The sequence below is a fragment of the Medicago sativa genome, chromosome 1 (genome assembly GCF_051527215.1).
Source record: "Medicago sativa cultivar Bolivia chromosome 1, Bolivia_mono, whole genome shotgun sequence".
NCBI lineage: Eukaryota > Viridiplantae > Streptophyta > Magnoliopsida > Fabales > Fabaceae > Medicago > Medicago sativa.
The window spans coordinates 65,766,695-65,781,194 of record NC_140749.1 but is presented as its reverse complement, the minus strand read 5'-3'; the positions used below and the strand labels follow the sequence as shown (position 1 = coordinate 65,781,194).

Here is a 14,500-nt window from a genome sequence, read left to right as displayed (position 1 = left end):
AATCAAGGTTGAAAGATGGGGAAGAAATTAGGGAGAATTAAGGTTGAAAAGAGCCGTAAAAAAAATAATCAAAAGGTTGAAAACAGCAGGGAGAAGATGAAAGAAAAAAATTTGATATAGACAACTTTCAATAAGATCTATAGACCCTCATAATCAAACAACTTTTAAAAGTTGCCCATGGTGAGATATGATATACTCTCACCCTAGCCTGAGCCTATCTTAGGCGATTAATTATCTCAAGCAAACAAAAAAAGAACACCAAAAAAGGTATTGTTCATTGTTCATTGCAGTTTATCATATAATCAGCCATGCTTACTAAAATTCCGTAAACATTTTCTTTTGACTTCAAAAGGGAACAGAACATTTAATCCAAATGGTTTGCAAAACCTGTCATTGATATTGTTCCCGTTCTTTCTTACAATACATATAGCTTTTCTATGTTTCAATATATAACACAAAGCATGCAAAGCTCATCTGGTCCTGTTAGGTGTCTATATTTTGACACCTATAAGTAGTCTCGTTCTTCTTTTTGGTCGTATCGGTTATTTTGGTACCTATCATCAGTCCATTATTTTGGCTACATGTCGTTAGCTTTTTTTTAAGTTGCATACTGTCAGCTTGATAACGCCATGTATTTGCACAATGTAGCTGATTGTGCTTTTTCACAAGAAAATCTGCATCTGCTCAGTGAGATGCATTCAGTGATGTGTTTGGATTCCCTATAGCCGCAGTGTGATGCTTCAGTAGCAGGGACCTTTAGATTTAGAGAGAAACCCCTGGAGTTGTTTTTAAATCTAATGGCTGTTACAGCTGCAACACCATATGCAGCTGTAGAGGATTCAATTAGAAAATTTCAATTCCTCTTGTATGAATTTTTCAGTGCAAGCACCGGGCACAATTATCTTCTTGGTGGAGGTTGGAAATAGGGATGCCGCAATGCCTCGTCAACACTTGGCCGATCCTCCTGCAAAATATAAAGAGAGTAAGAGACCTTCATCAGATACAACACTGCCCAACTAAAGCAGTTGTTGACCAAAAGATTGACAAGAACGAATATAAAGTATTTTTCTTTTCTTTTGGTGAATAGAACGAAGATAAAATGAGGTTTTGTTGAACTTCACACACAGTAAAAACTAAAATAAATGAACAGCCTTTGTAGCGAAATAAACTTAAGCTCCTATTACTAAGATATTAGAGTGTTTAGTACAGCTGCACACAGGGCAATCAAATTTTAATGCTAAGACCAGGATGGCAAATAGTTTAAATAGTTTCTTTGAACAAACTTTTTTGAAATATGGAACTTTAGGATCACAAAATTACAATCAAAAGTTATCAGGAAACTTACCGGGTCCCACATAAGCAGATGGCGCACTAACCGTAAAGCCCAGATGTCTGAAAAACTGCAAGACTAACAAAAATGTTATGAAGAGAACAACTGCTTCATAGGAGAAGACTAAATATATTTCATAGCACGATAAAAGCATAAAAAGTTAGCCAGCCAACCCTATTTTAAGAGGATCTCTAGCCTTAATTTGTCTAGAAAAGAATTCTTCAGAGCATTTCCAGGATGCAGGCGAAACTCCAACCTATAATGACAGAAAAGAAAACTTCATTAGGCAATATATTCAAATAAGGAAGTTGGAAGGCAGTGTGTCTCCAACAACTAAAGCATGTTTGTGAACCACAGAGATGGTTTGTTTCGCGCTCCAATGTTGGCTTTTGTGAGGAAGTAACAATTTGTTACTTTTGTCTCAACGCAAGGTTACTGACCCCACGGCCTATGAACCATTGGAATGGACTAATCTAGAAACAGACAATCAAAGCTTCAAGTCAATCTTCCCCAAGGGAATGAAATCCAAGATTTTGGTCCATGTTTCTGACTAGGTTGAACAAATATTTTTCTAAATAGATATCTGAATAAATTGAATTCTCGGTAAATATTGGAGACAATATCATTCCATCAGTAATGCAGTTTAGGTAGGGCCAACCATACAAAATGATTGAGAAACAGGAAGATATAAATAGTCTTGTATTTTTCAACGCATTTTAAACCTCAAGGTTATTTGAGCTTTGACATCTTATTTTTTTGAAGAAATTTGAGCTTTGACATGTTGGGCTGGCCACAACGGTTGTTGATAAACATTAAATAATCCTAGGGATATGCATCCAGCCATCTTTTAGGGGAATTATAAAATTCCAGATCTGAGAGGCTTCTTACTCCGATGATAAACCCTTTTCTAAATCATATTTACCTTCTGTTATTATCTTTGGGATATTAGAATTGGGAGAGTTCTTAAGTAATAAGCACCTGAACTTTGGAGATTATCTTTGTCTCTAGTCACTACTTATCTGTGTTGAAAACAAGCTCAGTTTTGAAGAATCAACAGAACCAAACCAATTCATTTATAACATTATTACAACAAAACATTTTCCATCATAAAAATAAAAGTTGTGAACCAACGTTATACATTAAGAAGAGAAAAAGTTTAAACAAAATAATTAGCTTTTGACAAGGTCATGAACCAGAGACTGTCCCGGCTAAGAAGGTAAACTTACTTGATTCACTTTGTGATACTTTTTTGAGTAGCTGCCAGAAACCCCAGGGATTAAGATGCACAATTCCATGAACGATCTAAGTCTGTCGGCCACATTAATAAAATAAATAGCGATAATATAGATTCCAGAGGTTCAAATATGCAAGTCTTCAGAATGAACTAGCGTTGTGCTACAAATTCACAGTTGAGTTTACAACTACTACTAAAAACCATCAGCAAGCAATCTTGGCTTAGAAGGCATCTCGGGAAACAAAATAAATAAATAACTCAGTGCATTCACTATGAAATTGGTGCACCACATGAATTAATGTTAGCTGTCTTTCTGGTTTATAGAGAAAAAATTATTGTCAGAGGGCCAAAAATTTACAGTATTAAAGAAGCTTATGATTACAGCCTTCTAAAAGGCACACTTACTTGTATGCCAGCTCCTTCACACCCTCATTCCAGCCCTCAAGATGCCGATCCAAAAGAGCACGTGTTAAAGCATTTATCTGGAAAATATTTGGTGTCCCTAAGACCATCTCTAACATCACAACACCAACACTCCACATGTCATACCTGTAATAGCAGAAAGATTGCTTCAAAATTTTCAAGTAATACCGTCTAAAATCTAAATCCACCAAACAATCATGCAAAATCTTTTAGAAAAAGAAATACAAGATGCGTAAGTCATGCAAAATATGACATACTTCAAAGTTGAGCTTGATGGCCCTTGATACCATGTAGCATTTAGCAAAGCTTCAGGAGGTGTGTACTCGTAAGTTTGTTCAGCTCTGAAATAACATAAAGCACACGTTTATCACAAAAATCACATATAAATAAATTAAATAAGTAAATAATACTAGTATTTAGACTGAGCAATAAGATACCTAGAAGGCCCAGTAGAAGCATATAAATGCTTTATTGTGAACTCGTCAATTCCACTTCCAAAGTCAATAATACGCCTACAAGAAACAGAAAAAGGACATCAAATTCAGCAAGCAAAACAGTAAAATATGCATATGCATGCGCATACACACACACATGCAAATAATTTGATAGCCAAATCCAATTTTAAAGGTAAGCAATAACCCAGTTGTACTGCTATCATTGTCGAAGACTCAAACCAATGATTATCAATTTATATACAAAAAAACCAGATAAAGAAATTTTTTTCTTAATGTAAGCAGGAGATAGTCAAACATGGATATCAATTGAACTAAGCCCGGATTAAAGATTGTATCAGGAAATCAGAAATTAATTTAGAATTTTCATGCACCAGATAACATGGATAAGTCTCAAGTCCAAATGTACTGTAAGAAAGGATCAAAGAAAACTTCAATACTTTAAGAACCATGCAAGCATTGCAATTCTACTTAACGCACATCCGTGCAAAATGTCACCATAACTGACGGCCGGATGCCCGGATCCACTGATACATAACTAACAGTAGACCCACTATGAATAGATGTGCTGAAACCAAGGAACACTAAATGTGCATCCAAATTGCAGATAATTTAAATTATAAGAAGAATAGTAAGAAAGAAGTGGAAAGAGATTCCCTTCCATAGACAGGGAGGTCCCTAGATGGGTACTCTTATTGATGCAAACAACAAATCAAGACTTGACATTTTAACATCATGGAAAGTCCTACTGCCCAACTTAGTTGGCCAACTTTGACTGGTAGAGATGCTAAAAGATCAATCCTTTGAAGGGTATGCAGTTCACAGGCATTCTTTGAGGATCATCAAGATAAATTGGTGGATTTAAAGATATATATTCAAATGGTTTCTTGAATATCTCAGATTAGAGCAGTAATTTACTTGAAAGTTGAAATATATGTTCAAGTACTATATACCGCCATCAGTCATTCTCCAACTTAACTCAAAAGTTGGGGGTGGGGGAAGAGAAGGAAAAACATTTTAGATTATCAAACATTAAAAAGAGGAAATCCATTAGCAGGAAGACTTTTACGAACACCAAAACTATGAAACACATTGGGCAAAGAGTTCAAGAAATTACTTCTGCTCATTATGTAGGATAATGTTAACACTAAATGCACAGTATGCACACAAAATATGGATTAACCAAAATAGATCAAATCATATTATAAATAGAAGCAAGTTAACTATACATCAAATATATAGCATAAAAGATTAAATTGTTTCCCATCAATTTTTTATTCTAAAAAAAAGGTTAGAATAAAAGAAGGATACTAAAATACTTCACCATACATTTTGGTGGAAAAATTATTCACTTTTGTTGGAGCATCTTTCAAGCATCTCCCTGACTCTGGATCTTCAAAGCATATCACCATATTCTCTTCAAAAATAACATAACTCAAGTCAGTTACATTTTACAAGGAAACAAGTTCTTTCAATTGAACAATACATTATAATAAAAAGAAAATTCACAGATACATACATCTGAGGGACACAGATTGCAGTCTTATTATGGACCGCAGAAAAAGGGCCATCGTAATAGTATTTTAACCAATTAGACATTAAATACAAAAGTGAGACAAAGATCCCACATATTTGAGAAAAAAAATTCTATTGAATCACCAGAATTGATTTCAGCTTAATTAGTTGTAGCAAATCTAGAAACCCAAAATGAAGACAGGTTGATTAAGAGGGTCTATTATAAAATATAGCAACATGTCAGTTTCCATAAAATAAATTAACATCTGAACAAATACAATCCACGTAGCATTTACATCAAGTGCTTCAACATAAGTGACTTCAAATTTAGCAGTACCAAATGATTGATATCCTTTATGAAACAATAGTGTTTATCTAGAAATCTACATGCATACATCCCTTAGGCACCACAAACTACCCCCATGTCTTACCAGGTTTAATATCCCTGTGTGTGATATTGCGGTCGTGACAAGACTTGAGTGCCAATAACTGAGCAAATAAAAGAGAATATTAGTAAAAATAAATTGATATTTGATCGGAAAGAGTTCCAAAAAGCATTCAAGAAAAATTGGTAAAATCAGTTTTGTTCGGTTTTAGGTTTGTTTTTGGAATCGTTTTGCAGTCTTGTTTGAATCGGTTTGGATCACATTATGAGTACAATTTTTAAAAGTAAGAAGAAGAAAAAAACGGAATATACACATGAAAAGACAAGACAGAGAGGTTTATGATATATAAAAAACAGACAGAAAAGGTGCATGCTTAGCTGCACATAAAGCAGTTAAGATGTAAACACTTGATGTAATATGCAGAAATGATCGATATTGATCTTGCTCTAATATTGCAATTGTATTCTTGTCAAGGATCAACTCTCCTAAAAGAAGTAGCTAGCAAAGGCTTATAAAAGGTTTTATATCTAAAAAGCTGCTTAACAAAGATCCTTTGGGCCTGATGCTTGGAACGCTAAGGCCCATCTTACTTATACTTTTTTTTTTTAACAAGCCATCTTAATTATACTTAAATTACCTCAATTAAGAAGAATGGGGGCAGCGAGGATTAAATTTATGATTATTTGGACGGAGGCTCTGAAACCATGTCAAAGACCAAATCTCTTAGAAGCCAAAGCTATTACACGAGGTCTCATAAAAGGTTTATAGTAACAGTGTCCTTTTACTTTTTTGTATCCATGTATCCTCCCTTTGAGAAAGAAATTAACTTTTCCACATTCATTGGGTGGGTACACTGATCTCACTTTTGTTTAACACCATGTTCAATAAATACAAATAAAAATAACAACAGTGATGGTAAAAACAAGAAACTTAATTTTGTCGAATCCTTATTGGGGAGGGAAGTTGTTGTGTTGTCGTAGTTTTCATGGTTATATATTAGCGAACCATATGGATAACATAAATACCCCTTACAAACCTACATTGAAGACATACCAGTTGCCAGATAAGGTTGCGCATTTCCTCTTGCCCTTCTTCTGTTGTTTTCAACCAACGCCACCACTTTGATGGACGTAGTATCCGAACCTGTTTCACTTGCTCAAGTCTTTCGTTCTCGGCAGTATTGTTTGCATCTTCTACAGTATATAAAAGTTTTGACAATGACACTCCTTCATAACTGAATACAAGCCATATTTCATTGGACCGGGACTCAAAAGATTCCACATATCTTGCAATATGGTTCAAACCTTCTTCATATATGGCTCCTTGCAGTCGAAATTTGTTTTGAAACGAATACTCAGAATCATATTGTGATGTTTCGTATACGCAGTTAGATTTTCCAGCCAACAGCACATCTTCAAAGCACATGGAGGCATTTAAGAAAATTTCTCCAAAATGTTTTTCCCTCAGCCCACTTAAGTACACAGCAGACCCTTTCTCTACCTGTTCAGTACAATCAAGAGTTATCTGTATAACCTGCTTACATATGTATAATAAAAATACAGTGCCTACTGAACACAAAAACTTCCCCTTAGAAAGTCTAAGCAAAAAAGATAAAGAGCATTTTAGAGATAAGTGTAGCTTATGCTTTCTGTTATGTTTTAACTTTTATGTTTTCTGTTGATAGCGTTGTGTTGTTCTGTATATTGTGGACTAGGGCCTTGGACCTCATCAGACAACAATGCAGCTTACATACGTGTTACTCACCATAGAAGATTCTAGTGGGTGAGATTATCTTATTAACAGAATCTAACAGTTGCAATTTGTTTCAACAATTTGTAACTGTTTCTCTCCTTCTCTCCCCCATAAATGGCCTTCCGTGTAACCTCTTATTAGTAAATATTATTAGGCAGTTATTATGTTATCGGTAGTAGCTATTATTTAGGAACAGATATGTTAATTGTGTCAGTTATGTTTTATTACGTGATGGATGTAACTCTATATACACTAGTTTGTTATTTGAATTAAGGGAGGAATTTATTTAGAAGGAACCGCTTGGTTAAGGAGAGGGCAGGGGCTCAATTTCCTGTCAGTGTGTATATAATCTTTGCTCTTTGGAACATTGTTTCAAGGATGATTCCTCAATACCATCCAAGTACATTCGGTATATCCTAGTGATTTAGATACCAGTCCTAACAGTATTCAGTTCAGTTACTCAATTCAGATTTCAATTTCATTTGACACAGACACTACAAATTTTCCCACTCATCTTCCTTCACTTTTTTCTATTTTCTTGCTTATGGTTCTTAACAGAGCACCAAGTCTATGCACATATCCCCCTTTCTTTTGATTGGGCGAATTTCAGAGAGAAATGAGAAAGGATCAAAGGAGGACCAGACCCAAAGTGCACAACAGAAGCTGAAGAAAGACAAATTAATTAATGGTTAACATTCTCCATTAATTAATAGAATAAGGCAAGCTGTCAGGGGGCAGAGCCAGCCTTTGAACTCGATGGAGGCAAAGAAGGAAAATAATAAAGGTACTGCTTTTAAAAATTATATTGAATTAGTCATCTAAAATAGAAATAAAATAATCAAGCAAAATAAAATTAAAAATCAAAGTTAAAGTTAAAATCAAATTTAAAATTTATATTCAAAAGGTATTAAAAGCATTATCAGAAGCACCAACAAAGACAAAAGAAGGAATGGAAGCAACAAAAATAAAGAAACATGGGCGGGATAGCTTCCCATGAAGCCACAACTTATTGAAAAACCAAGACAAAAATGAAAGGACTAAAGCTACCCTCACTTTAAAGAAAAGCAGTGATAACAAAAAAGAGATAGAAACCAAAGGACTCACAAGTCACAACCACTCAGAAAAACACATACACACAGTAGCAGTCTAGCAAAGGAAGAAAAAATTGAACAAGGTGGTTGTGCGAGAACAAAAAATGAGAAGAGACGTGGTTGTATCCTATCTGTCTATCATGTCATGAGTGGTGTTACGAGGGGACCTCGATGTAGTTTGACATATGGGTGTTAAGTAAAGTAAAAAATTTGGGGGTGACCATGGCACCAGGGGGCCGCCCATTGTCTCCACATCTGCGAGCAGCTCCCTCTTGGGCTAAATAATCCACATAGCGCACAATGCGCAACTTCTAGAAATGTTTATAGGGATGAAAAAACATATCAAGCCTCTAAATAAAGCCCAGGGAGTGCAGATCGTAATTTGTACAAATCAGCAAGGCGACAAAATTATTGCATATTAATTATGTTGTGGTAACAAAATAGGTTTATACTTCTTTCTCACAATTCACAATGCATTATGAATTTATGACACCCAAAGAGATCCTGATAAACCGAAACCATTAAAAATAGTTCTGCTTCATTCAAATGTATTACCATTATACGTTTCAAAATGTACAGGGTGTAGTTAGAAGGACCATCCTGACACTCAGGATTACTTGAGCTGCTGTTTCTATTATTGTCACCCTTGCTCATTTTTGCAGTAATATTACCTTGGTTACAATTCCAATGAAAAGCCAACCATACTTCACCATATGATCCACGACCAAAACTCCTCTTTAATACATACCTGCACACCAAAATGCACATTGTCTCAGTTGTTGGGCTAAAGATATACACTTAAAGCATCAAATTTGCAGGGGAAAAAGCTCAACTCATACAACAACACGTAATGGCAGTGATAGTACTGGCCATCCAGATAAAACACACTCAAGGGAATATCAACTTTTGGTCGAGATACTGCCTGTGTCTTTTACTAGCAACCATATATCGGCTTATAGATGTATCACTGCATAGAAACTGAAAGCAGATAAATTTACCTTGAATCAGGCATTGAATAATCAGAAGACCTGTTATCTGAACCAGTATCATGTAAAGGAATTGATTCAAGAAGACCAATAAAACTGGCAAAGCCTTCAGGATTAATGCATTGGTCATTGGCTTCATTGATAGTTGAACTCAGGTGAAAACAGAAGTTTTGGTCGTTGTACAAAATTACAGGGCCATCTACTACTGAAAAAGGAACCGACCAAAGTATATTTGATCGTCAACTAAAATGTAAGATAAGGACAGTAAGTTAAGATAAACTTAAAAAGTGCATAAAGATTACATAATGAGAGATAGCATCACATTTTCGCTTACCAGCTTGTTGATGAAGGGCATCTGGTATAGGCTGGGGTAGTTCATACAAATAGTCTTCCCAGTCATCTTTTTTGGCAAGCCACTTAGAATCCACCAAATCACCAAGATTTTCTGATAAATAAAAACACCCAAAATCACCATGTTTCACTTCAACCTATCATAAAAGGAAACCAAAAGGAATTTATTCAGATTAATTTTGATCAGAGGGATCTCTCTGTTTCAAAGTGCAATGACTTATTATGATATTAAAAGAACATATAGACAAGGATGAAAATTTGGTTTTGCGGACACACATAAAGATATTAAATTCCCAAAAATTGAAAATTTACACCTGTATCTCAGTGAAAAATGGGACTTCAAAAGAAAAATAACTGCTTTTTGGCAATAGATTAACTGGTTTGGTTTCAACCAAAAATGCTGATAAATCGGCCAAAAATTACATTTCATCACAAAGAAAGTGGAAAAATGAGAAATTAATAATCAAATTATGTGCATAGAAAAACTTTGTTGCCTAGTCTCAAATAAAGAATACAACTTTTTTGCCTACTATTTATGCACCCCACCACCAAACAATATATTGTCATCATACAAGAGTTTTATTAAAATTGACAAAATACAATTAGTTTGCTCTTAAAAATCAATGCATTCCTGAATTTCATAGAAACATTCAATTTATGACATAAACAAAATAATAAAGACATCAGCAATAATAAATCTGATGGCTTTCAGCCATACCATTATTCGCTTAAACTTGGTATCTGGCAGATTAGGGTGCTCCAGGTGCAATCGATCAGAGGTGATACCATTGGCTGAGTAAGTTCCAAATAATAAATTAGTTGATAAGAATCAATAAAAAAACACGAGCTACATAAGGGAACAACCAGATTAAATAAATTTAGTGATCATTTAAGTTTCTGTCCGAGCATAGAACTTGGATAAAATTTTTTTTTTTCATTGAATTTAAACATCACATAAGCAATTGTTACATACAAATGAACACCAAATGTAGCATCTAGAAAAGATAATTTTGTAACACTGCGTCGATAAGTAAAATGAGCACATATAGCATGCCTATTATGTGCATCTCTGTGCACATGTCACACAGAGCTTGTTCGGCCTGACCTTTTTTTTCTTTTTGCATCTCTTCTCCTTAACGAAGCTGGGCCAAAGATTTATCTCTTTCTTAGATGCAAAACTAAATAAAAGGATCTTTTAAAAAGGTGTTGGGAGGACCTTCTTGATAGCTTTTACTGAGCTTTTTTTAAGAGTACCCGTCTTTGAATCCAAAGTTCCATCCTTTCATGTTTTTCCCCCTATCTTCTTTAGGTATTCCCGTGACTGTCAGCCAGTCATATACCCTACTTCTTGTGTGCTTTTTTCCCCAATTGCTACTGCCACGCTCCCGTGTTCTTAAGTTCTTCCCTAACTGTTACTGCTAGAATATATTTTGGCTTTTTTCTTTATTTTTTTTATATTGTTTTGCTTAGGAGTTAGGATCATCCTTCTTTATCTTCGTAATATTTTTCCTCTTAATAATTTTCCTTTTTTAAAAATTGACTTTACTTGAAGTTTGTGATACTTAGAAAACTCATCCGAGTAAAATTTTAAAGTTTGTGTGAAGGAGCAGTAGGCATATGGAATAATTATAACATGGGGGTAATTCGTGCAGTGAAGCAAAGGATTTGAAAACTGCAGGAGAGGTCAGAGTAATAGTATATACATTAATTTCCTGTTAAATGAGAAAAAATGAACCAAACCTTGTTGATTATACCATATACATTCAATTCATTATGTATAAACTGATATGCATTAGCAATCATCATAGGGAGGAAATCTTGAGGTAATGTATCTTGAACTCTACATATGAAGCTCATTGTTTAAACCCATGAAACATACCTGAGCTTCTGTAAGCAGATTCCTGCAGACCAAATAATGGGAAACCTGCATCCTCGTTTTCAGTGTAGCTTCTTCTAAGCGAGTTAGCAGAAGATTTGAAAGATTCCAGAGGAACAACAACTGCTGCCATATTGTCCATACTGCCCTTTTTTAAGGCAGTATTAATAATAAAATCTGCTAATGAATAAGAAGATGAAGAGGTGCAATCTGATCTCATGTCACATAAACGGTGTACTTCCCACAACAAATCACAGACATCTTGCACACTCAACTTCTCAAAGACTCCATCAGATGCAGCCACCAAGTAGCTATCGTTAGCAGTTAAAGGCTGCCAATCAGTCACTTCTGGTGCAGATACAACTCCATAACTGTTGAAAGTTCATTATGAGAAAAGTGTTACAATTTCAACACATAATTGTTAAGAAACCAGTTACCCTGAAATTTTAAATTATTAGCCCCACACGCATTAGTGCTTTGGTTTTGAAGAAAGCACGTGTCCTTCCCTACCATTTTGCAATTTAATCTTAATTTAAGAATGAGACTTGGTTTAAATTTGTATCTAAACACGAACCGCCTTGCACATGACATAAGGCTGCAGATACACTTGATAAGTTGATATTGGCTTGGAGTTTATGAAAATGATTTCCGCCGAACCTACCTTTTAAAGAACACGTCGCCAATAGCTCGTGTTATAGCCAACTGACCATTTACGCGAGGCAAACCGCCCCAATTTAGAACTTGACCACCAGCAGCTTCCACACGAGTTCTTTCATCCTCTCTGTCTGGATGATGATCCCTAGTCAATTCCTTTACGGCAAAATTAGTGAGCCCTTGGGAAGAAGCTAATCTGTACTTTTCACGATCCCACACAGAAACAGAACCATCACGCTCTGTCTGCCTATATAGCTTTAATAAAGAGGCTACAAACAAAAAATTGAAATTAACAACCTTATAGTCGTGTTTCATTTCAATAAAAAGTATGCTGGTCACATTATCATAACCACGCATTATATAATACTGATATATTTAGACAAAAGAATAACATACAATATCCTAATATTGCCATGATAAACTTATATCTTTTAACAATGGAAGTTTGGTTATATTTTATAATCTTTCTCACCTTTAGCCTCCTTAGGAGACTGAAAATTTTCAGAGCACAAGAAAGCCTTGGAGTCTCCAATATTGGCAACCAAAATTTTATCATCTGCAACCAATACAACTGTTGCTGTAGATCCTGAATGAAGGTTATTCCTAGAGGCTTCCTTCATAGTTTAATTGAAAGATGTCAGTACAAGAACACATACAAAAAAGTACCAAATGAAGTTTTTGTAAAATTGAACAGAAAGTCAAACTTACCTCAGAAAACTTTTCATCAATATCATGAATTGCTCTCAACAATGCTTCTTTCAAAATTTTCAAGTGAAAAGAATCATCAAAATTAGCAGAAAATGTATTCTGCAACCTGGAAAGGTTTTTTTAGTTGAGATATAGACATACAAATGTGAGAAATGGAATTAATGTAAAACTAAATGCTGTTTGAAAACTGAAACACTTAGCACACTTGTACACCAACAAAACAATCATTCATAATTGACATTCAAAACGCTATGTACCTGATTACGCATTTCTAACTGACACACATTCATTATTAGAAAAGCACTAACATGTCACTGACATTCACAGCTCTACATAAAACCAATCATTCATAATAAACACTGTAGCACTGATGCTTCTGATCGAACGCAAGTTCGGAGTCCGACACTTACACATGTGATTACATTCAATTATGTTATTTTCTCAAATTATTACTAGAGTTGATGTGTTCGTCTTTGTGTCAGTGCTTCATAATAAACTATATACTCAACCTTTGATCAACAATACTAGATATACAGAAACACCTTTCACCAATTATCTATTAACAAAAACTAAAACTATAGATGCAATTGCAAAAGCACCTTTCAGAATGCAGTTCATTCAATTGCCAACCTAACATCTCTTTCCGTCTATGCAATACGTTTACATGATCATGATCTTTCCCATGAAGCAATGTTCCTGTCGAAGCTTTCGATATAACAGAATACGTAGCATCAAGAAGAAAATAAGTATGAAGAACAAAATACTCCATCAATAATTTTGACGCCATCTCACTAGCTTCCGCACCGTTATGACCATCGAAAACCGCCACAATCCCAACCACAACTTCCTTAATCCCCATTGCACCTAATCAAACATCAAACACATAAAATTATAACTAACTCTTGCGAACAAAACTTAACTAACCACTGTAACTAATTATTGTAACTAATTATTGTGAAATTTATCTAATTACAGTAATTAATTATTGTAACTAACTCTTCCAATGAAACTCAACTAACTAGTGTAACTGATTATTGTAATTAACTATATTATGAAACTTATCTAATCACTGTGACGAATTATCGTAACTAACTCTTCCGATGAAACTTAACTATAACTGATTACTGTAATTAACTATTACGTCAAATAAATAGTTTACCGGGAAATGGAATGCGAAGATCGAGGACGCAGAGAGTGCGATCCTCTTGAGATTTTCTTCGACCTTGGAGCATTGCGGAGTGGCAACGAGTGGTGGATTGAGGACGAGAATTGTGATCGAAGAGGTTCCAGCGGGGGCATTTTGGGGATTGGAACACCGCCGGAGCGCCACCGTGTTTGTAAACGGTTAAGCATGTGGATGATTCGGCGTGAGTGAAGGGGATTGTTGCGGAGAGGAGGAGAAACCCTAACGCGATGAAGAAGTGCTTTCTAATCATGTTTGGGATGAGGAACTGAAAATTGAGGAATGATTTTCATTGCAGCACACTCTATGCTGAAAAGTGAGGAATGATTACCGTTAGGATCAGATTTTCCGATTGCGCCAAACCAAATGGTATCCGCGCCAGTATTTGTTCTGTTGAGTGCCGTGTTTGGATGGAAAAAAACAAATTCTTTAAAATTAATTGAATATTGCTCTTCTCCTATCACGTTTTGCTCACTCCCAACTGTGATTCCGAAAATGCCCCCAGCGTGACGCAGGTGTTAAACACAGTGTGTCTTAAGTCACGCTGGGTTATACACTT

General features: G+C 35.2%; 1 protein-coding gene across 2 annotated transcripts; it reads right to left on the bottom strand.

Moving 5' to 3' along the window:
* Positions 1-277: 277 nt before the first annotated feature.
* On the bottom strand, positions 278-14,345 carry LOC146956490 (uncharacterized). 2 transcript variants are annotated; one of them, XM_085729119.1, is made up of 20 exons: positions 13,918-14,345; positions 13,358-13,622; positions 12,759-12,864; positions 12,523-12,664; positions 12,058-12,319; positions 11,400-11,767; positions 10,239-10,312; positions 9,504-9,657; positions 9,182-9,374; positions 8,739-8,931; positions 6,394-6,840; positions 5,386-5,443; positions 4,769-4,856; positions 3,425-3,499; positions 3,245-3,328; positions 2,970-3,113; positions 2,557-2,638; positions 1,504-1,586; positions 1,346-1,400; positions 278-964 (listed from the first exon to the last, which is right to left on the bottom strand). In XM_085729119.1, the coding sequence occupies exons 1-20, from the start codon at positions 14,192-14,194 to the stop codon at positions 899-901; spliced, it is 3,216 nt and encodes a 1,071-aa protein (XP_085585245.1). In that variant the 5' UTR covers positions 14,195-14,345; the 3' UTR covers positions 278-898. The 2 variants fall into 2 exon arrangements, with proteins under 2 accessions (XP_085585245.1, XP_085585248.1); XM_085729122.1 differs by having other exon boundaries at positions 9,182-9,371.
* Positions 14,346-14,500: the final 155 nt, after the last annotated feature.